Source organism: Salarias fasciatus, chromosome 17 (genome assembly GCF_902148845.1).
Source record: "Salarias fasciatus chromosome 17, fSalaFa1.1, whole genome shotgun sequence".
Classification (NCBI taxonomy): Eukaryota; Metazoa; Chordata; class Actinopteri; order Blenniiformes; family Blenniidae; genus Salarias; species Salarias fasciatus.
Genome location: NC_043761.1, coordinates 14,484,617 through 14,509,333, shown reverse-complemented (window position 1 = coordinate 14,509,333; position 24,717 = coordinate 14,484,617). Strand labels below are relative to the sequence as shown.

Here is a 24,717-nt window from a genome sequence, read left to right as displayed (position 1 = left end):
GCTGGAGCAAACCCTCCAGTCGTCCTTTTTAAAAAGGGGAACCACCACCCTGGTCTGCCAGTCCAGAGGCACTGTCCCTGACCGCCACGTGATGTTGCAGAGACGTGTCAACCAAGACAGTCCATGTGCATCCAGACACTTAAGGTACTCAGGGCGAATCTCGTCCACCCCTGGTACATTGCCACCCCAGAAGCTTACCAATCACCTCGGTGACTTCAGCCTGGATGATGGACGAGTCCACCTCTGAGACTTTAAACTGCTTCCCCCACAGAAGACATGGTCCTCCTCCATGGCCTCTCCGAACTTCTCCCAGACCCGAGCTTTTGCCTCCACAACCCTTTGTTCTGGAGTTTTCTTAGCTTACTGCTACCTGTCAGCTGCTTTGGGAATCCCACGAGCCAACTCGAATGGATAGGACTCCCTCATAAGCTTGACGACAGTCCTTACTTCTGGTGTCCACCACTGGGTTCAGGGATTGCCGCCACAGCAAGCACCAAGACCCTAAGACCACAGCCAAGTTGAATACGAAAATATTCTCTTGCCTCAAGATTACTAGCTATGATGACCAGCTGTGACTAGCTATGATTACAAGCTATGGATGTTTTTTTTTCATCTGTTTTCAATGTATCATGCTGAGCGAGAAGTTTCATGTCGACCACTTTCCTTGAACCTGCAGTGGGGGGAGGAAGATCACACTCACTGGATCTCACCTGGAGTTTGTGGAGGGGGTCATTCACAGCCGAGCCCCTCAGGAAGTCCAACCTCCGACTGACAGGAACCATCAGGTGGGTCTGGAGAGCGAAGACCAGGGTTTGGGTTTCTGTTGTGAAGGATGGAGGAAATGTTTCCTCAATCTGAAGACCCACAACATCTTGGAACATCTTAATCATTATGATCATAGAAACAATGAGTCAAATAACAATCATATCATCAATATGAGACGTCTCTTTTCTTTTGATTTCATGCAGATTCTCACCTTCAAGTCACCTGCAGCTACAAATCCCTCCGGAGTTTCCAGCAGTTCTCTTCTGTTGAAAGTCGCCAATGAAACCTTGATCTGCTCCACAAACCTGATCTACCATCCAGACCCAGAGTTCACCAGCTTCACATCCACACAGAGGGGTGACCACGTCCAGATCACCATACAGGTTGAATTTCTTCAGATTTTTTTGAAATAACACCAACGTGTTCCACATCGGATCAACATGAGTTTCTGCTGTCATTTCAGAGAAAAGCAGACAAACTGGAGATAACACCAGCAGAGTTGTCAGTATGGGGGGAGCAGGAGGAGAAACGATACCCCTGCATCATGGAAGACAAAGACCCCGGTGAAGAGTTCAACTTTTACTCTTGTGAGATTCAGAGCCCATCCAGCGCACAGTTCCAGACGTTAATGGTAACTTTTGTTTTTCAACTGCAACTCAACATTCTATTGCATCAAATGTCCATGTACACAGAAATATTCCTGCATTTGTTTGGACACATTTTCATGATGATTTTATCAATATTCACTCAAAAATCCAGCCTTCATATCTCTGGCTCAAGGCTCTGATGAGATGTTTTCTTTTTTAGATTAAATACGGTGACAAGACAGTGTTACTTGCTCCTCCAATGTTAATGCATCCAGTCATTGTCATCCTGCGCTTCATGCTGATCCCCTGTGTTATTGCTGGTAAGTGGACAAAAACAACAACATATTCCACTTTTAAAACACTAACTTTGTTTTCCAGTTTTAAAATACTTGAACTGTTTTCTCATAGACTTTTCTCTTTCACCGAATCTTATTGGATGGTTGTCTGCTTTTGATAGTCAGTGTTTTCTTCTTAACTTGTGACTAAAATTGTGTTTTTACTTGATTTGAACTGGAATGTGTTTTTTGTTGGTTTTTTTTAGCGCTGGTGTTCATCTGTCTGTGGGATAAGAAAGTCACCACGAAGAGGAACAGACACTGATCACTGGTGCTATTTTCTGAGAAAAAAGATCAAGATCCTCCCCAAAAAGTTTGGATTTGTTGTTTTTATTATTAATTTCAGATGCTTGTATGTCTGTACTTTAAATGTGGCTGTATGGTTAAAGCTTCTAATCACCACAGGCAGCGTCTCCATTTCTTGCTTGTGGGAAACAATTTAAATCAGGTGAAGCACTTTTTTGTACTTTTATTCACTTCTGATAGCACATATTTACTATAATTCTATTGCAACTTTTTTGTCTAACTTTGTAGTATTACTCAGACTTGCCTCCATTTTAACATATTTGTTCCAAATAAAATTAAGTTCTTTTTGTATTCAAATGTTTCATGTGTTAACCAGTTTTACAGACTCTGACATGTTGTGTCTGGTGACCATGTGGTTACCCATTTTCATAATAAAATTTGCTTGCTATACTTCTTTTCTTCTCAGTTGTCTTATTTGCTCGATTTAGACTAAATTTGGAAAACTTTGCTTTAAAGGTGCATTAAGGAGTTTGCACGTTTTATGCGAAACAGCGCCCCCTGCAGGCCTTGGGCGTAATTAAGCTTAGTGAACAACTCGTCCCTGTGGCTCCCATGCACGGAAGAGGGGGACTCCTTCTTCGCTCGTTTAGTAGCGCTCAAGTAAGATTTAAGATTCTTTTACCTGGTGGAGTCTGTGCTGGAGCTGTGGCAGTGCTAGAAGCCAGTCTTTTCTTACTTTCTGGAAGATCCTGCTCAGTTGTTGCTCACTAAGCATCTGGCGGAGTAATGGCGGACAAAACGAAACCTAACCAGCCGGAGCGCGCATTACGTCATTCCTTTCAAATTCTCCCCCAAAACTTTCTGGTGCCGGACCGGCACTGCAGCTTTTAAGTGACAATTTAGCGCTGTTAGAGGTACTTGTAATGAATACACATCATTAAAAATGTGTAACATATTTATGGTGGAAAATAAGTATTTTTGAGGTTGTAAAACTCCTAATGCACCTTTAAAAATATGGGAAAAAACAAAAAAGAATTAAAGCCGCGCGCGGTGATGAAAGCCATCGCCGTTAGTGCTTCACTCCCTGCTACTGCCGTCGACGTCTTGCGCTCGTTAAATTGACATTAATGAAAAAGATTGGTAAAAGTAATTTTTCAAATTGCATTGTAATCTTTGCACACTCCCATAGATGGCGCTGTAGCATCTATCACAGTCATTCATACATCAATATAATCAGCATCATGTTGTGTATAATTGATCAAAATTTCAAGACAGTCGGACAAAGTATGTGCTTGTAAGAAATTTTTATGTATTTTTCGGGGGGTTCTTTGCGCCCCTGCAGGCCAACGGTTATAAATGCATCAAAATGGTAATATAATTTTTTGCTTGTCTTCAGGCATAGAATGTTACTGCACAGTTTGGTTACTGAGGAAGAATGTTAATGTTTTATGTCTGTGGTAGGGGGCGCTATAAAGTTGAGTTGTATTAAACTTTATAATGCATTACATGAGGACCATTTTGGCACATAACTGACTGTAATCTGACTGTTCTAGGACAATGCCTGAGCTCGTGAGGGGCTGTCGAAATAACAGGAGATGAAGGCGTTATTCGATGGCGTGCTGTGAGGAGACGGAGCAACGTATCAAAAAAAGCTGGCTGCTTATTGAAAGTCAATGTGTCTAGATGCAGTGTGCTGAGTTTGGGCTCATTTGGAAGAAAGGAACTAGGAGTTCAGTTCATTTGAAAAATGAAAAGCGAAATGGTGGCAAATTTTGTATCCAAGATGGCCGCCTTCCTGTTGGTCCCACAGATTTGAACCAAGAGAGTTTTCCGTTTGTCCCTTCATGCTCTGTCACTGGTGTGAATTTCGTGTTCCTAAATCAAAATATACCCACTCTGTGGGCCATAGGGGTCTGATTGTAGGTGGCACTGTTGAGCCAGTATTGATCTGTCACTGTGGAGGTATAAATTTTATCGATTTTTTCGCCGGGCCGGTCGCGTAGATACCAAAAAACCCCACATTCAGCTATGTTCAGGGGGTCAAAAATGCATTCTCGTGGGACAAAGAATAATCAGAAGAAACTGAGCAAGAACAATACCCTTTGCCGTTACACTACGTGTTACGGCTATGGCTAATCATTACAAAGTCATAACGTTTCAAATTTAGTCAAAGTTCAACAGATGTGAGATATGTCAGCTTCTCTAAATGTAGAATCTCTGGTTAACCTGTCATGTTTTTACACTGGCAGGAAACTGGAGGACCTGAAGAAAACCCAGCAATGCAATGAGAGCACAGCGCTCATACACCGTAAAAAACCCAATTACCAAAAAATTGACTCAATTAGAAGATTGCTAAGGCAAGTTGAAATAGACCATTGGCTCAAGTGTTGTTATTGGGAAAGCCAGTTAATAAATGTTTGTACAATTATTCATAAAAAATATTGAGTCAGGTGATAAATTGTTGTTGGGTGAACGCCCACAATGGCTGATATTGACTCAACTAACATACAGTAATTGAGTGAATGGATTGGACAAGTTTTGCATTTGTTGACTGAACAAATGTGGGCGGCGTCATTTGCGGTAATGAACTTCGAGCAAAGGAAGTACGGCAAAGCCACAAAGTTTGTCGACACGGCCTCACGGAGGGACGAGGAGTGACAGGTAAGCAACACTGTGCGTTTGCTTATTAACATTGTCAATCTCTGAAACCAGAGTCAAAAGAAATTTGTTTTTCTGTGGAATCTGTTCTTGGGGGACTGTAATTTTTTGCTTGCTAGCTAGCCAGTTAGCTTGGGTAGCCGGGCAGCTAACTTACATATTACCCCTCTAATTCATAAGGTCAATGTTTAGCCAGCTAACAGCATTAGCCGTCTAACAGCGCCCGAGGCCCCACGAGCAGCACGTCCGCACGTTAGCCAAACCCGCGGGGCAGGGTTTAGCTAAAGCTAGCTCCGGTCCCGCGAGCGGCACATCCGCCCGTAAGCCTGCTAGCTGACGCTTGCTCCGGTCCCGCGAGCGGCACGTCCGCCTGCTAGCTGACGCTTGCTCCTGTCCCGCGAGCGGCACGTTCGCCCGTTAGCCGGCTAGCTGACACTCGCCCCGGCGTGGGCATAGCAGCGCCTCTGTGCGACAGCTGTTGGCGGACGAACGCCGTCAGCTCGTTGGCCAGCTCGCTCTAGCATAGATTTATAATATGGTTTTGCCTGGTAAACAGCCTAGCAAGCAAACCATCAGTCGGGAAGCAAACGTCTCGGCGGGAAAGCTAGCTTTGAAGGCTTTAATAAGGTCAGCTTTTCTAGCATTTGTATTTATATCAATACTTGCTCTGGAAGTAGCTGTAATCCTGTCATTCTCAAACCACTGGGTTCCCTTAACTCTGACAAAGTACAAATTGAACTAAATGGACCCCAGTCCCATTAAAGTTGTTTGAATATATAACGGTATAATGGACGATGTTTTAGCCAATGAATGGCGTGATGCGAGCGTCAACTATTGGTCCTCTGACATGTCAATCACGCTGAAGAAATGCTTGCGTCACGCCGTCAAGCGCGCTCGTCGGAGCAGCAGAGCAGGTAGGACGGTCTGGCGCATGCGCGTTTTTCAATAAGCGAGTAACAGACGTTTGGCTTCGACTTTATCGAGAAAATCCTCCATTATACCTTTAAGGAAAACACTTTTTCCTAACTTGTAAGGGTCATTTCACAGTCTCCTAAAGCAGTGGCTCCCAAACCTTTTTGCCTGTGACCCAAAGGGGAATTATGACATTTGCCAGGACCCAAACTAGTGAAAACAACAGATCTACAAGCCCACTACACATCATGAAATAAATTGGCTGTGCCGTTCTTTGGCTTCCATCTTAACTTTTTATTTTGGCATCTCTCTACTCAGGGCAGTTTCTTCTGTTTGACACAGTTTCTTCTCATTGACTTGCACTACCCTGTAAATATCTGTCGCATATCTATAGTTATGTATCTTCTCCCTCAGATGAAAGGAGGTCGTTGCTGAAGATGTGCATGTCTCCACAATCAGCCAGAGATGGCCAGCCCTATTCTTGTTGGATCAGGTAAGTTTGTGTATGTTTTACTTTGTTCCTTCCACATAAAATGTCACACAACTGAGACAACCATATGCACTGGAGAGGGGTGGAACTAACTGTAGGTGGGAAGAGAAATCAGATGTAATGATTTTGTCAAGAGGAAGTTAGACTAATATTTCTAGAAACACAGAATAAACACAAAAACAACACCAGGGCCATGTTTCTTATACCCTAACAATAAATAAAGGGTCTGATGCCTCAAAGGTGGAATGGCCCTTTAAGCCTGGTATTGAAGATGGTCACTCTGATCTGTCCTGAGCAAGTGACGTGATGCTACATCTGTGGTTTTTGCTATGATCTGTCTACAGGTTGTACATTCACAAGTTGTCTCTTCATTATCTAATTGTTTTGCAGGTACATGCAGAATTCAGAAGAGTAACAGGAAAAGAATTGATGGAAACGTTCTTCCCCTCCTTGGATGAGCACACCAGAGCACACCGCACCGCAGCTCACCACCCCACTCAAGTGACACTAAGGAGTCTGTTGGAGTACCGAGACGAGCAGGTAAGATGGAAAATAACGGACAAATGTGTCTTCATCACTTAAACCCTACTGGGTGTCCGGAGTCCCTCACGATTGAAAATAGTGTTTTCTGTTATTGTGGGTAAAGCTTCTGCTGAGAATAGCTGATCGACAAGCTCACAATGTCACATCGTGAGCTTGTCAGTCTGCTATTTTCAGTAGAAGCCGTTTTCAGTACACTGTACATACAGTAGATGTATGTATGCAGTTACAATGAATCAGCCTTTAGATTCTAGATGTGAAATGAGCTGCCTGCCCACTCCATTCCCACACTATGTCTGAAAGAGTCGACATTGTAAAAAAATGTACAGTGACAGCATTACATTGTTGGTTTTTGTTTTAATTTAGAACTGTTTACTTTGTTTTCATGTTTAAGCACTTTGAGTTTACACGTCTTGTATGAAATATGCTGTATAATGTACATGTATGAACAATATGCATGTGACTTGACTTGTCCTGTGTATCCAGACCACAGAGATCGTTAAACATCGGAGGGTGGTGGCTGTCAAAGGGCTGCAGTATTACCTGGGGGAGAAAACCGAGCTTTTCAAGACCTGCCAGGTAAATCAGCATTTCAAGGAGAACATCCATCTGTCCATCAATATCATTTGGATATTGTTTTTAATTTCCTTTTTATTAATGTGCTCCATCTATAGCCAGACGGTGTGTACGAAGCCTCAAGCCCCGTGCCAATGGGTATCCTGGAGATTGTGGGGCCTCCGGGAGGCCTGGAAGCTGCGCCATTGCTACATCCTTACGAGCCTTGAACCCCAGACTTTCCTTTACAGCTTATACTGTCAGCTATTGGTGTTGCTCTGTTTTGCACTCTTTTCAAATGTTGTGTAATTTTTTGAATTTGAATTTAAATGTTTTGTTTTGTACACAGAAAAATAAACATTTAAAGTAAATTTGTCTTTATTAGTCTTTATTTAATTAGGCTATATTTTATGTTGAGTATATATCATTTAAATATTAATTCATGCAGTCATTATTATGTTATTCACTCAATTATTACTTTATAGTTGTAATGACTAATAAGTCCTAGTTGAGTGAGCACATGATGTGGAATATGACATGGTGTCAACTCATTTGTTTCAATTGGCTCAGTTAATAAGCCAAGTCTTTCGTTCTGTCAACGATTATTAAGCAATTGGCTGAATTAATAGCCAACGAAGAGTTTTTCGTTCAGTCAATGTTTTTAAATAGTAATTGTGTCAACTCAAAACATTTCGTGAAACGCTTCACCCTATGAATAATCAATTCAACCAATTTTTTTTTTAATACAGTGTAGTTTATTTTAGAGGTTTGAGAAGTTACTCATTATATTCATTATTCAAATCCCCAAATTAGTAAAACATTCATTAAAATTCTCATCATTTAATTAATTATCTACTCAAATCAGGTAATTAAATGTTATTCGTCTTCAAAAAATTATTTCATGTAGATTCAAACCTGACAGATTTTCATTCTCGGTCTGTGTCAGTGGTAACAGTTGAGGTGGTGTCCTAACAGAGTGTGTGTATTAGGTGCAGACATGAAGTCTATCTGCTCCTGGCAAAACCACAAACCCAAGTTAAAAATACTGAAAAGGCCTCGTGCGTCTCAAAATCTCAACTTATTTTTTCTTTGATGCTTCAATAGGCTGCGTGACTGTCAAAGCAGTTGGTACTTAAAATGCTTCTTGTGGGGTTTGTCGCTGAGACATGGGGAGGATATTGTCTGCAAGTAACATGCCATAAAGCACCATCAACAACTTCCTGTCGGTATTGTCACATGTTTCGCACAGATTATTATTTTACAGGTTTAGTTCTTCTTCATGCAATGCTTAGCCCACCTATGGGCTTCGCTATTGGTACTCCTTTTCAAAACTCCGAAACCGACGTGCCAAAACCTCACCACGTGCTGGCACACTGCCACGTCCCTCGCAGAGGGCATATCATGAGCGGCTGCACAATGCTCTCCCTTCTTCTTTCTCAGCCCTTGAGACTTACGAAGCCACTTCAAGATTCTACATGCAAGACTAGAAGATGGACAAGCCGGCCCTTGAAGAGTCGCCACCCGGCGTCAGGCCATTCTCCTGCCACGCCTGCGGCACAGCTCTCCTGGAGCAAGATCACCACAAGCGCTGCTTCACCTGCCTGGGCTGGCAGCATCAACACCAGCGGGCATCCTGCCCTGCCTGCCTCGCCCTGCTGCTCGAAGAAACCCAGCGGCGGGCAGCCTTCATGGGCGCCGTCTCACCGACTCCCATCCCTGACGACGCCGGCGAAGATCTTCCCGCTCCCGCCCCGTATGACTGGGCCAAAGCTTGCGGGGACATTAGCAGCAGCAGCAGCAGCAGCTCCTCCATGTCGGTGAAATCTACACGACATCATGATTCTCTCTACACCATCCCCCGAGCCAGCCATCAGAGCGCCCCCCGTGAGCCTGCGGAACACCTCGCAGAGCTCTTCAAGTGTGCCGCCGAGTGCACCGGCCTGGCGCTGCCGCCGCAGCCTCCAAAGCCGGCGCAGCACAACTTCGCACTCAGGCTAGCAACCCAGTCACGGACTCGGTCCAGGACTGCGGTGCTGTGTCCCACCGTGCCATCATTCCAGGCCAATGTGCAGCGTGACTGGTGTATGCCGCTCATTGCCAAGGGAGCTGTGAAAGGCTACCGTGAATATTGTGGACAGCTGACCGCCTGTCTCTGGATTGCCTGTAATAGAGGACTCCGTGAGACTCTGCCTGTTACCCACATCCTCCGCCTGGCCCGGCGGGAAACCCATGCTGCCGTCAGAGAGGGACAGGCGCATGTCGGGCTTCCTAGATCATGGTTATGCTAACGGCAATCAGGTCTTTGTCCTAGCAAACAACGTGACCTTTCTCTTAGACTCCATCGACAAGATCTGCCACGAGTGATCTGAGCTGTCTCTGGAGGACATCGAGGAGATCCAGAACACGGCTGAGGTCCTGATGTGCATGTGGCACGCCGCCGCCATCAACGGGGGCCAAGCCATGGCCAGTGCCCAGCTTGCCATGAGGCACCTGTGGCTTGGTCTCTTCTCCCTCTCAGAGCGGGACCAGCGGGGAGTCCTGGGGCTACCCCTGTCCACCTCTTCTCTGTTTGGCCCTGACATACAGGTCATCATCGAACGCCTGGAGGCGGCGGTGCGAGTCTCCCAGGAGCTCGCCCTGCACCTTCAGCCGCATCATGCGCCCAAACCACAGCGACGACGCCCTGCAGAGCAGCTGAGGCCAGCCCCCTGGAGTTCCCCGGCGCCCGGAAAGACCCACTCGACTGCCCGCTGATCCTCTTCCTCCCGGGGCTCCGACCACCCGAGACGGTCCCACGTTCACAAGCCGCGGAACAGCCCTTCCGCTCGTCCTCAGGCTTCTGTTGTTAAAAATGTGATTAAAGGCCGACAGGCCCGTTACATCTCTAAAGAGCAACAGTCTCCCACTTCTTACTGCGCTTGCATGACTGAAGCATGTCAAGCCCGGTGGGGCTCTCTTCCTCCCACCCTCCGCTACGTGATAAAGCAGAGCAGCGGGGTGCGCGGCGCGCTTGCGAAACCACGCGCTCAGGCGAGCAGCAGCCCTTCGCCACACCTGCCTCACGGGGCAGAGCGGAGCGTGTCCCTGGGCCACACGCCACTTCCTCAAGCGAAGGGCACGTCACGCGCTCTGCTGGGCCCACCGCACCCTCGCCGGCTCTCCCTCCACTACGGTTTCGCCGCTCTGCAACCGTGGGAGCAAGCCACAGCGGTGAGCCAGGGCCGCTGACTCTCCTGCCGTGCACAACGCGCAAGCGGAGAACCGCCGAGGACCCGTTGGCAGCCCGCAAGCACCCCAGGCTGCATTCTCCGCCTGCATCTCCCTGTGTTAGCACAGCAGAGCGTCTGAGCGCTGGGGTTATGCCGGTCTGCGTCCCCACCGCCGAGCACTCGAACCCCAGCATAATTAGTGAGGTCAGCAGCCCAAAACATCTCGGGATCACGTCAGCTTTGGCTTCAGCAAAGCACTGGTTCGCAGTCCCGGGGTCGCGGCCTGCGCCACTTCATGTGATGCCCCGTCCACGGCCCTTTTGCCGGGGGCCCCTCGTCTCCCAAGGCCGGGAGGGCGGGTGGGCCGTCCCCCCAGGCCGTGGTGCAGCCCAACTCTGGCGCCGGTTTGGCCACCCAGTGGCAGACCTTTTCGCCAGTGCAAAGAACGCACAGTGCCCACTCTGGTTCTCGCTCAGGTCGTCAGACGAACCCCCTCTCGGGGTAGATGCCTTTGCGCACAGGGTCTGGCCTCCGGGCCTCCTGTATGCATTTCCTCTGGCCCGCCTCTTGACCCCATTACTGCGCAGGGTGAGGGTGCAGGGCCTACACATGATTGCCGTAGCCCCAGACACCCCGAGCACCAGGTGGTTCCTGGACCTGGTTCAGTTGGCAGTCGGAGACCCGTGGCCGATCCCTGATGGGCCCGATGCTTTACTGCAGGCAGGGGGTGCCCTCCAGTCTCGACCCTTCCTGGGCAGGAGACTCTTGGCCTGGAAGCTGAGAGGGTGAGACTAGTGGGGCTAGATCTCCCCTTGGCTGTGGTTTACACCATCCAGAGCGCCACGGCCCCCTCTACTGTCAAGGCTTACAGGTCTCGGTGGCATCTGTTCACATCGTGGTGCTCAGAGAGGGGTTGGGACCCGGTCTCTTGCGCTATCGGTGGAGTTTTGGAGTTCCTCCAGGCCCTGCTGGACAGCGGTCCCACTGCATCCACGCAAGCGGTGTTTGCATCGGCCAATGTGGTGAGCCATGACAGCTTCGGCCGCTTCTCTACACGCAATCACCTGCTGGTGAAGCGGTTTCTGCGCGGGGCATGTCAGCTGCTGCCACCCCCCAGGCATGTGGTTTCCCCGTGGGACCTCCACACGGTGTTGGATAGTCTTAAGTGACCCCCCCTTTGAGCCTTTGGAGCAGGCGGAGGACCGCTTTCTCTCCTTTAAGGCTGTCCTGTTGGCGTTGGCATCTACCAAGAGAGCTGGGGATCTCTGCGCCCTGTCAGTCCATCCCTCCTGCATGGTGTTCAGTCAGGATGGGGGACTTGTGCATCTCTGGCCTAACCTGGCCTTTCATCCCAAGGTGATCACTTCGGACTTCCGATCGAGAGCGATCCGGATCAGGGCACTCGGCTCTCTGCCTGGCTCATCAGGGGATGACCCTCAGGTGTGGTTGCTGTGTCCGGTCAGGGCTCTGCGTTGCTACGTTAAGCGCACAGCTGGCTTTCGCACTACGGACCAGCTGTTTGTGCGGTTCGGGACCAGGGGGCGTGGAGCCCCGCTGGCCTCCCAGCGTCTCGCCCACTGGGTTGGGGGCGCTATTGCAGCTGCCTACGAAGCGCTGAATCGCCAGCCACCGGCGGTGATTCGCATTCATTCCATGTCAGTTTTCATTCCACGCGGAGCATGGCTGCCTCTGCGGCCCTGTGCAGAGGTGTCATGGTGGGTGACATCTCCCAGGCTTCCTCCTGGGCTTCTGTGTCCGCCTTTGTACGTTCATATCTGATGGATATATGCACAGACACTGTGGCCATGTCAGTTTTCAGCAAGAACAGGAGTTCTGTCACTTAACTGTGTTGGCTTTTGTTCAATCCAGCTTCTTCTTCTCTTAGGGGGATGCAGACCGGGTGTGATTTCCGCCTGCCATTGTGACTTGATGTCTCGGCCGGCGTGTGTGTGTCGTTGTTACGGTGCTTGTGCATGTTTGCGGGCGGCGCCTCGGTGCGAGGCTGCCTGCCGCTGGTGTCTTGGAGGTTTTGGTGTGGCTGTTCTGGACGTACACCCTGCCAGTTTCTTTTTCCCGCCCCAATCCTGTCAGCACACCAGCTGGGAGTACATTTATCCCTACAGCCTCCGCCTTGGTGAGTAGTGGGCTAAGCACCACATGAAGTAGAATTAGTAGTTACGAAACGTAACTCCAGTTCTACGAGTGTGTGCGTGCCCACCTACCTGCAGGCACAGCTGTCTTGCTTCTGTTTCTAACTGGCTGTTTCAGAAGAAAGAAGTAGAGCAGGCGTGCTGATTATATCCCCTTGGTGAGGGGCGTGACAGTGTGCCAGCGCGCATAGGGGATTGGCGCGTCGGTTTCGGATTTGTCTCAGTGATTGGCATGGCGCCAGAGGAGAGTACCAATAGCAAAGCCCATAGGTGGGCACGCACACACTCGTAGAACTGGAGTTACGTTTAGTAACTACTCGTACTAATTTTTGTAGCTGGAAAATGTGTTGCAGAATAAGTTAGCACACATTGCTGAATCCTTATTTTGCCCAAACTGAAATTGACAAATGACAATTTTCTGTTTCACAGGGCTGGCTCCCCCAAAATTTCTGTTTTGTTTTTTTTTTTTTTTTGGCTGAGGCCCAATGCGCTTTGACGCACTACTTCAGAACTTGTGTGTCGGAGAGCAGAGTCTCATAGGCCTGAAGTGTGTGAGAGTTTCGCAGATCAAGCTGCCTCCTTCTCTGGGAGATGATCATGCTGCTCGGTCTGCTTTTAATTCACTGGGGAACACGGAAGACCTCAAAAAATGTTTTACATTTATTTAAACAGTATGCAGTTCAGCGGTTAGGTTATTGAATGAATGAATGCATTTATTTTTCGAACATGTATAAAGTGAAGAAAGAAAAAAAAAGATAAAAAAGAAAGGTAATGCAAATCAAAGAAAAAAACCAACAACAACATAACAGCATAGTTTGAAAAAAGGAGTAGGAAGAAGTAAAAACTTCTTCGAGATTCCTACCCCTTTTTAACTATTATCAAGTTTTAAAATCATACGTCATAGGACATCATATAATATAATATGACATAATATATGTATGCATATACCATGCAGATATCCCTATAAATATATAATATATACCCACACATACCATATAGTTATCCCCATAAATATATACTATATAACAGAATAATGGGCTATTTTCACAGCTTCACTACTTCCTGAAAATAACTGTGCACATTCATTTCCTGTCTTGCATTATTGGCCAAACTGATTCATCCAGGTGTGTCTGGTTTAGACTGCTGCAACAAGACACACCTGGATTAATCATTTTGGCCAATAATGCAAGACAGGAAATGAATGTGCACAGTTAATTTCAAGAAGTAGTGGGGCTGTGAAAATGGTCCATTATAATATAACTACAGTATAACAACAATATATCAATTTCCACTATATGTATAATACTCAACACCATTTGTTATTATCATCCACAGTTCCAGACTTCCTCTTCCATATACTCAAGAAATATTTTTCTGTACCTTTTTTTAAACAGATTTATGTTGCTACTTTGTTTTATTTCTGTCTCCAGACTGTTCCACAGAGCCACTCCACAGCGTGACATGCACATACTTTTCAATGTAGTTCGAACTTTTGGTTTTTTATAGTTCAGGTCTCCTCTTAGATTATAACCACCCTCCCTTTCTGTAAACATCCCCTGTATATTTTTGGCAGTAGATTAATTCTTGCTTTGTACATTATTTGTGCTGTTTTGAATTTGACCAGATCCATGAATTTCAACAAGTGTGATTTTATGAATAGTGGGGTTAGTGTGGTCTCCGTATCCTGCATTGTTTATTATCCTTATTGCTCTTTTCTGTATCGTGCATATCGACTGTAGAGTGGTTCTGTAGCTGTTTCCCCAGACATCAACACAATAAGACAGATATGGCAAAAAAGTGCGCAATATAAGGTGTGCAGTGACTTAATGTCCAGGAAATGTTTAGTTTTCCACAGTATTGATGTGCATTTTGCCAGTTTTGCCCGTATGTAGCTCACATGAGGTTTCCAGCAGATTTTGTTGTCCAGAATCACGCCAAGAAATTTAATTTCACTTACTCTCTCTATTTTGTTATCATCTATTATAAGTTCTACATTACAATCCATTCTGTGTCTCCCAAACAGCATGATCTTTGTTTTACTTAGATTTAATGATAATTTATTTTTATCAAACCATAGTTTTAATTTATTCATTTCTGTTGTGATGGTCTCCAAAATCTGCTGCAAATTCTCACCGGAACAAAAGATATTTGTGTCGTCCGCAAACAGAATAAATTTCAAAAATTTTGTTACACTACATATGTCATTAATATACATTATGAATAATTTTGGTCCTAATACTGACCCCTGCAGTACCCCACATGTAATATTCATCAGTTTTGATTTATGATTCCCCATCTGTACAAACTGTTGCCTGTTTCTTAAGTAACTCGATATCCAACTCAACCCCACTCCCCTACCGTAGTTATCTAATTTCTTTATATATATGATCATATATGAATATATTATGATCAATGGTATCAAATGTTTTCTTTAAATCCACAAATAGTCCTATTGCTACTTTTTTATTGTCCATACAGTCTGTGATTTCTTCTATTAATTTCATTAGTGCCAGAGATGTTGATCGGTCCGTTCTAAAACCATACTGACTGTCCGTTATAAGTTTATGCTTTTCAATGAATTTATCCAGTCTGTCCGTAAATAGTTTTTCCAGTATTTTGGAGAATTGGGGGAGTAATGAAACAGGCCTGTAGTTTGTGAACTGATGTCGATCTCCGGATTTAAACAGTGGTATTACTTTAGCTATTTTCATTTTGTCTGGGAATGTACCTGATTGAAAAGACAAGTTGCAGATGTAGGTGAATGGTTTTGCAATTCCTTCAATAACTGACTTTATTGTGGACATGTCTATATCATTCCAATCTTTAGAGATTTTGTTTTTATAGTTTCTTACATTCTCTACAATTTCTTTTTCATCAACTGCACCTAAAAACATTGTATTTGGATTCCTGTACCCCATGTCTTCTAAATCCCCCCTTTCTGTTGTCACTGGTTTCTTTATTTTCTCCGCTAAATCAGGTCCCACATTTACAAAGAATCTGTTAAAACCATTCACCACACACTCTAAAAAGAAATGTCAAGACTCAACAAAAAAATCAACGCAACAGTTTGCATTAGTCTTTTTAAGTTATGGCAACCTCATTAGAAATTACATTGAACCAACAAACTACATTACTTTGGTCAATTCATTTTTTGTCATCAGTCAAAGATCATTTTAAGTACTGCTTATTTAATAAATGCAAGATTTTTATGTTGATAAGTCAAATAAATTGGCTGCCCACTTTTAAGAAGTTAAAATCGCCAGTTTTTGATTAACTTTAAAGCTCGTGTCCGGAGTTTCCAACGTATGTATCATTTTTCAACAGAGCTTAAATATGTCAGTCTGGTTCGATATTACAATATAATATTAGCATAAAGCAATATAAAAATTTATTTATGAGCCCCGCCTTTGTCTCATAGACCCCCATGTTATCCGAAAAAGCGCCGGTCAGCGTCAGCCAATAGATTTCGAGCTTCCGCATTCTCGTGTTGTCAGTCAAAGTGTGCAAGCAGCCAGAGAGCACGGCCGCTCGCCCAGGCAGAGGAGAGCGAGCTCCGCAGCAGCCGACCCGCTTACCTCGGATATATCCATGGTCTGCTGAACATCCACTGTAAACAGCTAAACATGTAGGACGCTGTAGGACTCGGAGGCTCTCATTTTCACCCGACAGATAATAGCGTGCACAATTAAAGGGGCGTGGCTTGGTCGCTCATGAAAGCAGAGAGAGGGGGAACCTCGAGACAAAAAAAACTCTCTCTTTCAAAACTCCGGACACGAGCTTTAATACTGTGATTATTTGGGAATAGTCAATGTGTACTGATTCTGTACAGGCAAACACAGATCTTTAACAACCCCAGATGGGTTGAGAAGTGTACATTCGAACTCTGTCAGATTTAGTGTAGTAGCAGGACCAGATTAAACGCTCAGTACTTCTCATTCCAGGTTTGACACAAAAAGTAACTAAACTTTTTAGATAAACTGAACAACAAGAACACAACCAAACACAACTACCAATAACACTATTGACATCATAACATTGAAATAAATCATGAAATCAGTGTTTAAATATTGAATATCTCATCCCAAACTCCCATGATGCATTGCGGCACTACCATCATCATTGTTAAATTCTTCAAAGAGACCGCTTCCTTTAAGCTGTGACAACACTAACCATGCCGATGTGGTGTCCTTACTCCAACTATCAGAAATAAATTTTACTCGCCATGAAATGTTGCTTGTATCGAGGTTTTCCATCCTGCTAACCCACTGTCCAACTTGTCCAGGCATGTTGTGTGGCCAGAGGGAACTTGAAATTGTGAAGTCAACATTGACAAAATTAAATTATCCAGCCAAGTTTGTTAAGTTATAACAACTTGAATTTTGTTTTAAACCCATCAACAATGAATTTTGAGTTAAAATTGCAAGCAAAATTAAGTTGATGTAAATAGGAACATTTTTATTTATTCATAACTTGAAAAAAATAAGTTTGAAACTTAGAAAATTTATCAAAATCAACTAATTACAATTTTTCACTTGGATCCATGCATTAAATCAAGTGGTGTTAGAAGCTTCTCTGAGTTACTTTTCAGAGTGCATCCTCCATATTGTTAATGGTCTTGTTATTTTCAATATAGTACTCTGGGTAATTCATAGTTTGAGATCTACTTCTCACAATGCCATTTAGAACATTCCATATGCCTTTAATATTGTTTCTATTTCTCTCCAATAGTTTATTATAATATTCTTTCTTACTTGTCCTCATAATGTTAGTTAATTTATTTTTATATTTTTTATACTTTTCCTCTGCCTCTATAGTTCGATGCTTTAAGAATTGCTTGTATAATAAGTTTTTCTTTTAACAGGGATTTTGCAGCCCCTTTGTGACCCATGGACTATTTGTGTGTTTTTGTATAATACTGTATTTCTTAATAGGACAATATTTGGTCACTAATATCAGTTAATAGTAGTCCGCTCTCAGTATTATTTTCCATGATGTTGGTTAATATATTATCACTTAAGGCACTGTGGCCAAATAAATGTTATTTATTTTCAGATTTTTTTTCTCTCACTTTGAAACTATGACAGAGTTTCAGTCATGACTGTTTCAGTGGTGAAAGATTATGTCCAGAACATGGCTTTATGTGGCTGCGTGCCACACATTCTACATACTGCTTTTCCTTTTTTACTTTGGGGTTTACTTAAAGTAACTGACTCAGGACGTCTCTGAAGTCTTTTTAGTCAAGTATCTTTAAATTCTATGTGCTTATTCCAAGTCTGGGTATCCTTCAATGTCTCCAACAACAGAAGAGAACTTCCCAGACCCGACACTAGATGTCACCTCTGTCTCATCAGATGTCGAATCTGTTGCCGCTTTAAACGTTTCTTTAATGATTTCCAGTAGAGGCAGGGGGCGGATATCTGCTTAATGTAATATGCTGTTAACCACCATGGTCTTATGGTTTTGCATTATGTTCCGGCTGGAGTCTGTCCTTGTTGATTTGCTGAGGAGCGCACAGCATCGGTATGGTGTGATTTTGCGCACAGATTTTGACCCGACGGACTTAATTTTGAAATTGAAATACACATTGTAAATAGTTATACGCTGTGTAATCGTGACATTTCCTGGACAAACACAGATAAATGTCAGTTGATTTTCAGCCTCGCAGGACTTGCTCCCTCCCATTTTCAGCACTTCTGCTTTTCACTGAGGCGCAATCGTGCGCTTTTACGCACGGCTCCAAAAAGTGTGTGTCGGAGAGCAGAGAGCCATGCAGGTCTGAAGTGTGTGAGGGTCTCTCAGCTGAAGCTGCCTCCCTCCCTGGAAGATGGTCCTGCTGCTCGGTCTGCTTTTAACCCTCTGTGGAGCCCCGAGTCTGTGTCTGGAGGAAGACACATCCTTTGTCTTGGATGGAGACATCCGTCACTTGGCCGTGGACAGTAACACGGTTTACATCGCCACTGAAGAGAAACTGTACCAGCTGAACCACGACCTGACCCCGGTCCACAGTCTGACCCTGAGAGGAGTCCTGAATCCGGACACGGAGGACTTCTACAGAGTTCCTGCTGCCGCTGACTGGAACGCAACTTTCAGGGTCAATGTTTTATTACCGTTTGAGAAGAATCAGTCTGTGATCAGCTGCGGTGTGATCGATGGAGCGTGTGGATACTGTGAGATTCTGGACCTGAACAACATCTCCAACATTCTGCACAAGGAAAACTTCCAGGTGGGACCAGCCAAACGCAGCAGCGCGTCCGTCGCTTTTCTGGTGACCCTGAAGAAAAACCAGCCTCGCAGTGACTCTTATATTCTGACTGCGATACAACAGGACGGGTCTGGAGAGGAGAAATGTCCCTCTGATTCCAGAACCGTAAACCTTCATAACACCGATGATGCTTCCTCCGGGGGGATATTTTCTCTAAATGGGGCATCTGGCAAACCCACCATCACGAACCCACCGTTGACGAACTTGGAGTTCGTGGACGGATTTCAGATCGACTCGACCATATATTTGCTTGCCAATGTGCCATCAGGCGCTAAAAACAACCGAATCCGTCTGTTTTGGTTCGAAGACAAGTTAAATAAAGAGGAGACTCTGAAGTCTCTGAGGGGAGCGACTCTCTCTGATGGTGGCAGCAGACTGCTGGCCTCCTCGGTCGTCCCGGGTGGTCTGCAGATGCTGTGGAGCGGCGTGTTCAGTGTGGATGGAGGACAAACCAACACCCAGCTGCTGCTGTTTGACATCAGTCCTGATCTCTCAGGAGAGCCCGATACAGATCCAGTTTTATCCTTCAACGTCAAACCGACAAGGGAGGTGAGTCTCTGTGTTCACATCAGTTTTACTCTTAATTGAGTTTCACATGTTAATGCTTAGGCCTATACTGTATATCAGCTGAATAAAGATGACAACGTGATGGTCAATGAGGCATAACGTTTCTAATAATAATTTTTTTTACTTTAGAAAATTGCTATTAATGAACATTTTTACATCAAATGTTTTCACCATATTTAAAACTGAAAATTCGGTATAGATTGTTGCTACCACTTGTTTTATGTAAATATCAGATGTGATGATCAGTGTTTCTGTTTCTCAGCCAAAGATTCTGCATCCGATGGAAGTTCTCCTCAGACAGAGCAACATGACCTCTGTTCTGGCAGTGAGGCAGAACGGCTGGATGGTTTTCTTCATCGGGACTGGAGACGGGCAGCTCATCAAGGTGAGTGCCAAAAAATGATTCATCTACTAAAACTTGAAGTCTGTAAGAAGTTGAACATTGATTAGTCTTCCTTAGTTAGAACTGTAGATAGTGAGACTGAATGGCAAAAAAAAACAATTGTATTTCCATGACAATGAGATGGATCTTCTGGAAAATATAGCATTTGTTAATGACGCCTTGATGTGGTCTGCATAATGTGTGAAATCTTGTTTCTCAGCTCCGGTTTGGTACACTTCACTGATCGTGCAGCATCACTTTGTAGTTTCGCGCCTCAGCTCTGTGAACGGTCACAGTGTTGTAAATGATTCAATCAGCCAGAGGCAGGGCATCGAGCTACAAGTGGATACACTTTTATACCTATACCCTTCTGCAGTAAGGAACTCAAAGGCATCATCAGGAAATGAAGTTCAGCAGGTGGATGCAAAAAGATGAGCTCTTTGATTTTCACAGGAGGCAATAATTGATCTGTAGACTGTGAAAAACCTCAATGCAACTGTTTATGACATTTTTAATGAGCCTTGAACTTGGTTGCATCACTTCTTGCTTATTTGTAAAGTGTGAAGTGAAGAAACACAGTGGAAGTGACACAGCACAGACCAGCCAGAGCTTGATGCACACTTCATGTTTTTCTGTGCTGCTGTGAGCTCTGAGTTCTGTCAGAGGACCAAATAGCACATCCATTAGGAGTGAAGAGATCAGTGGATCGAGGTTTACCCCCGCAACCGTAATGGTGCCGGTCATTAGCTTGTGGTCGGACGGAAGAAATCCTGCAGTGGCTACAAGAAATGTTACTCCACTTGGATCTTGCCACAGCAGCCACTGATTGCAAGAGACAATGTTGACGGTCTTCGCAGTCCTGCTACCATGAAAACACTGCTGCACATATAAAAACAAATGATTGCACAAGTGTACAGAGCCGAGCGTAATTTGTCCACTGACAGTCTGGTACAGTGAGTGCACGACTGCAGCCACCTGTCCCAATCTGTAGCTGATCTCCCAATCCCTCCTTCCATCACTCTTAGACCGGTAGGTACTTAAACTTCTTCCCCCTGGGAAAACTGCTCCCTGCTCAGGCAGAACATGCTTTGAAAGAAACATGGACTCAGGTTTGGAGATCCCAGCCACTTCACGCTCTGCAGCAAACTGTTACGGTGAACATTGGAGGTGATCATGCGATGGTGCCGAGGCAAAAAACAGAGATACCACCCTCCAACCCCCGCACGCCTCGACACTGTATCCATGAAAATCACAATCAGAAGGGCTGATAAGTTACCTGGCAGAGTCCAGTGCAAACCATGCAGAAGTCTGAGTTAATGCTGAGTAGCTCTGGAGGTATAAAGACCAGCAGAGAACCACATGTTGGACCTCTCAATTGTTGGGCCCGCACAAGCAAACATGTCCAACTGACCCAACATCCTACCTGACATGAAGGATACCTGGCCGTCAGGCACTTGGTGGTAAACGGCAAACATCAACCTGAGTCCCGGTGACCCTTATCTTGGCAGGGTACAGGATTGATGATGTTTCTCTCTCATGGTTGAGACCTGGACGTGGTTGTCTAAGTCTTCATTCCAGACCTGTCTGCCTCGGGTGGCCTACCAGGAGTACACTGCTCCTGATGGCAGAACTCTGGAGAACACAAGAACACTCAAGCCACAACAAGGCCACAGTCCAGGAAGGGAAGACCAGCTCCCAATACATTCCATTGAAATTTGTTAGTTATTATTACATCCTTTATATATTTATGCAAACAAATGCCAATTTTGACAGAACCCAACATCCTGTGAATGATTCACAGCTTTTTAAAGACTTCTTAGAAAAACCGGATCCAGTTTGAAGTTGAAGTTTCTTCCTCAGAACATTGACTGACTCACACTCTTGTCGTCAGCTTGCTGTGGACAGGAACTATCACACCACCTGTCCCAGAGTGCTCTATAAGTCCAACGAAGACCGCCGAGTGTTTTCCGGAATGCAGCTGGATCCAGTGGATCATAAACATGTGTATGTGCCATTTCAAAATGAGGTAGATATTGATGGAATTGTCTCACACAGCTAATAATAGTTTTCCTTTGCATTTGGTGTGTTTTGAAGTCTTCTTCAATGTTCTTGTTTGTAGATGAAGCGTGTGGCTGTAGCAAAGTGCAGCACACACACAAATGTCCAGGAGTGGTGGACTGCTCAGGATCCATACTGTGTGTGGTGTGTCTCCAAAGGAAGGTGAGAGAAGAAGCTTCTGGAACAGTTCAAGCAGTCATGAACTTGGTGAGAACATATGTTTCTTTCCAAAGCTGCACCTTTGAAGATGACTGTGAGGACTCCCACTGGCTGTCCATTCCTGATGTCTTCCAGCAGAAACTGATTTCCCACAAAGTTGTTGAAGACGGGACTGGACAGGTTCAGACCAGATCACACTCTGAGGACTGAAACCAGCTGGAGCTCCTTGATTCACCACTCATCTTCTGTTCTTTCTCTCTCAGCTCACTCTGAACATCCAGACTCATGTGAATGTGAGCAAAGAGACGCGGTTCGCCTGTCAGTTCTCCACAACTTCTGGGGAGCTTTGTAGCCGGGATGGCCTTCCTCCACAGTTCCCACAATGCACCTGCATCCTTTCTAAGCAGACCGTTCCTCCTGAAGGTGATTTGATAGAAATGATGAAGGAAATGCAAAACAGACACAATATTCACCAGCAGTTGACTGATCTCTTGTCTCATTACATTCTGTTACACATTAAAACATATTGTCAGTTTTCAAAATGATGAAATGCAGATCATGTTTCTGTTTGACAGGCCTGCTGGTCACTGTAAAGATGGTGCTTGGCTCAACAAGTCTGACCGAGAAACTGCAGTTAATGAACTGTTCTGATATGAGTGGACCACCAACCCGAGTCTTGTAAGTCATTCACTCACACAGCAGTGGAGACAGCTGCAGGGGAACATGTTTCCACACCAGTAGGAGAGTTTTAAAGATTGACTGTATTTCCCAAGAACACTTTGACAAAACGACGGTGCGAGATGGGGTGAACCCACCAACTCAGAGACTGAAAGGCAGCTTCTTCTCTCAATAAAGGCTTCAAACTGGGCTTTTAGCAGCATGTTATATTCAGCAGCTAGAAAAGGTGTGTCAGTCCATTCAGGTCAAAGGAGAGAGCTAAAGAATTCAGCTCAATCAATTAAATCCCTACTTAATGACACATATATATGTTCTGGACTGTAAGGAAAAACAGAATATCAAAGAAAACCTATACCTGCAGAGAAAGAACATGAAAACATTTCACATGCCTGCCTTGAATCAGAGACCCTCCATAGTCATGTGTTGTTGAAATCTTTTGATCCTCTAAATACTTGAGTGGGTTTTCTGCCTGTAGCCCCACAGTCAAACAAGGAGCATTTTCAGCTGATTGGCAGTCATGATTTGAGTTTTATCTGAGCTGGTATCCACTCCCACTTTTCAACTACGATATTATTTTCAGATTGAATCTGATTGGTGTTTTTTTTTTTTTTTTTTGTTAAACTTTAGTGACTGTGGTGTATGAAGCTCTTCCTGTTCCTTACTGCAGATTTAAACTCTGATTTGTGTTTTCCCTTCAGGTGTCAGCAGTGTATCAAAGCCGGCTGTGAATGGAGCAACAACGGCTGTTCCTGGGCTAATGAACAACTGTTAAATGTAATAACATCTTTCTTACTGTTATACAGGCTCATCTACACTACTTGTTAATTTTGCAGTAAATCCAAATCGTACATGAACCCACAGCATTTAATGTGTCAGAAAGATGCTCCATCACTGTAAAGTGTTTCTTCATCCTCCTGCAGGACAGTGTGTGTCAAACGCTGCAGTCTGAGCTGAACTTTCCTGTGAGTCTCTTCCTCTGACTCTCTCCTCCTCCACACTCTGACTGTATTGCTGCTGATTGTGTTTTGATGTGTTTTCCTCGTCAGAAGCCTGAGATCTCCTCCATCAGCCCCAGCATTGTGTCTTTCTATGGAAGAAACCACGCAGTGTTGTCAGGTGGTAACCTCAGCAGTGTGACCGGAGTGAGGATGCAGGCAGACCTGGACTGTACGCCACAGGAGTGAGTCGCTTCACACACATCTGGGAAGTCCAAGAGGAGAAACAGCAGCCATGAAACACACTGACCCATCACATTTTAACAGGAGTGACATGATCCAACCTTTTCTCTCAGCTCTCAGGAGAACATGGTGCAGTTTTCCAAGAGTGATGGAGCATTGAGGAGCATTTCTCTGCTCAGTTTTCATTTGTTTTTCAATCTTGTTGAGTCTTGTTGTGTGTTCTCTGCTCAGGTCTCCTGTCTGGAACAACAGCGGCTCCAGTTTGACCTTCCACATTCCCATAGCAAACAGTAAAACGACAGTGAAAGCCTGCGTTCTCCTCCCAGACGGCAGTTGCCACGGTGACGCGAGCATCACCTACCAGTCTTCACCTTCCTGTCGAGACATTTCACCGAGGAACTCCTGGATCAGGTGTGCTTGGATTTACTGATACGCCATTATTCCATCCATCTGTCCATCCATCTTCCACCGCTTACTTGGACCGGGTCGCAGGGGCAGCAGTCTAAGCAGAGATGCCCAGACTTCCCTGTTCCCAGACACTTCCTCCAGATCTTCCGGGAGGATCCCAAGCGTTCCCATGCCAGTCTAGAGACATAGTCTCTCAAGCATGTCCTAGGTCTTCCCCGAGGTCTCCTCCCTTTGAAACACGCCCAGAACACCTCCCCAGGGCGTCCAGGAGGCATCCTAAACAGATGCCCGAGCCATCTCAGCTGGCTCCTCTCGATGTGAAAGAGTAGCGGCTCTACTCCGAGCTCCTCCCTGGTGACTGAGCTCCTCACCCTATCCCTAAGGAAGTGCCCAGCCACCCTACGGTGGAAGCTCATTTCAGCGGCTTGTACCCGGAATCTTGTCCTTTCGGTCATGACCCAAAGTTCACGACCATAGGTCATACTGAAACCGGATGGCCATTAACAAGGTTTTCCGGACTCCGTATTCTTGAAGCAACCCCCACAAGTCATCACGAGGGACGCGGTCGAACGCCTTCT

General features: G+C 45.1%; 1 protein-coding gene and 1 long non-coding RNA gene across 5 annotated transcripts in view; both read left to right on the top strand.

Moving 5' to 3' along the window:
- The window catches only part of plxnc1 (plexin C1), a 41,669-nt gene that overhangs the window by 4,582 nt on the left and 12,370 nt on the right, over nt 1–24,717 (top strand). For 2 of the 4 annotated variants that reach the window (XM_030113202.1, XM_030113201.1), the window contains exons 1-11: nt 17,935–19,258; nt 19,539–19,661; nt 21,550–21,684; nt 21,778–21,878; nt 21,950–22,055; nt 22,139–22,298; nt 22,451–22,553; nt 23,252–23,327; nt 23,474–23,515; nt 23,600–23,733; nt 23,963–24,142. In XM_030113202.1, the coding sequence (XP_029969062.1) occupies nt 18,272–19,258; nt 19,539–19,661; nt 21,550–21,684; nt 21,778–21,878; nt 21,950–22,055; nt 22,139–22,298; nt 22,451–22,553; nt 23,252–23,327; nt 23,474–23,515; nt 23,600–23,733; nt 23,963–24,142 (2,147 nt within the window). In that variant the 5' untranslated portion in view covers nt 17,935–18,271. Of the gene's footprint in view, nt 1–17,934; nt 19,259–19,538; nt 19,662–21,549; nt 21,685–21,777; nt 21,879–21,949; nt 22,056–22,138; nt 22,299–22,450; nt 22,554–23,251; nt 23,328–23,473; nt 23,516–23,599; nt 23,734–23,962; nt 24,143–24,717 lie in introns of those variants that run through there. The other 2 variants (XM_030113203.1, XM_030113204.1) reach the window with 2 other exon arrangements.
- Nucleotides 5,899–7,630, top strand: LOC115404068 (uncharacterized). Its single transcript, XR_003933295.1, has 4 exons — nt 5,899–5,996; nt 6,384–6,533; nt 7,020–7,112; nt 7,208–7,630. It is a non-coding gene; the product is annotated as an uncharacterized LOC115404068 (long non-coding RNA).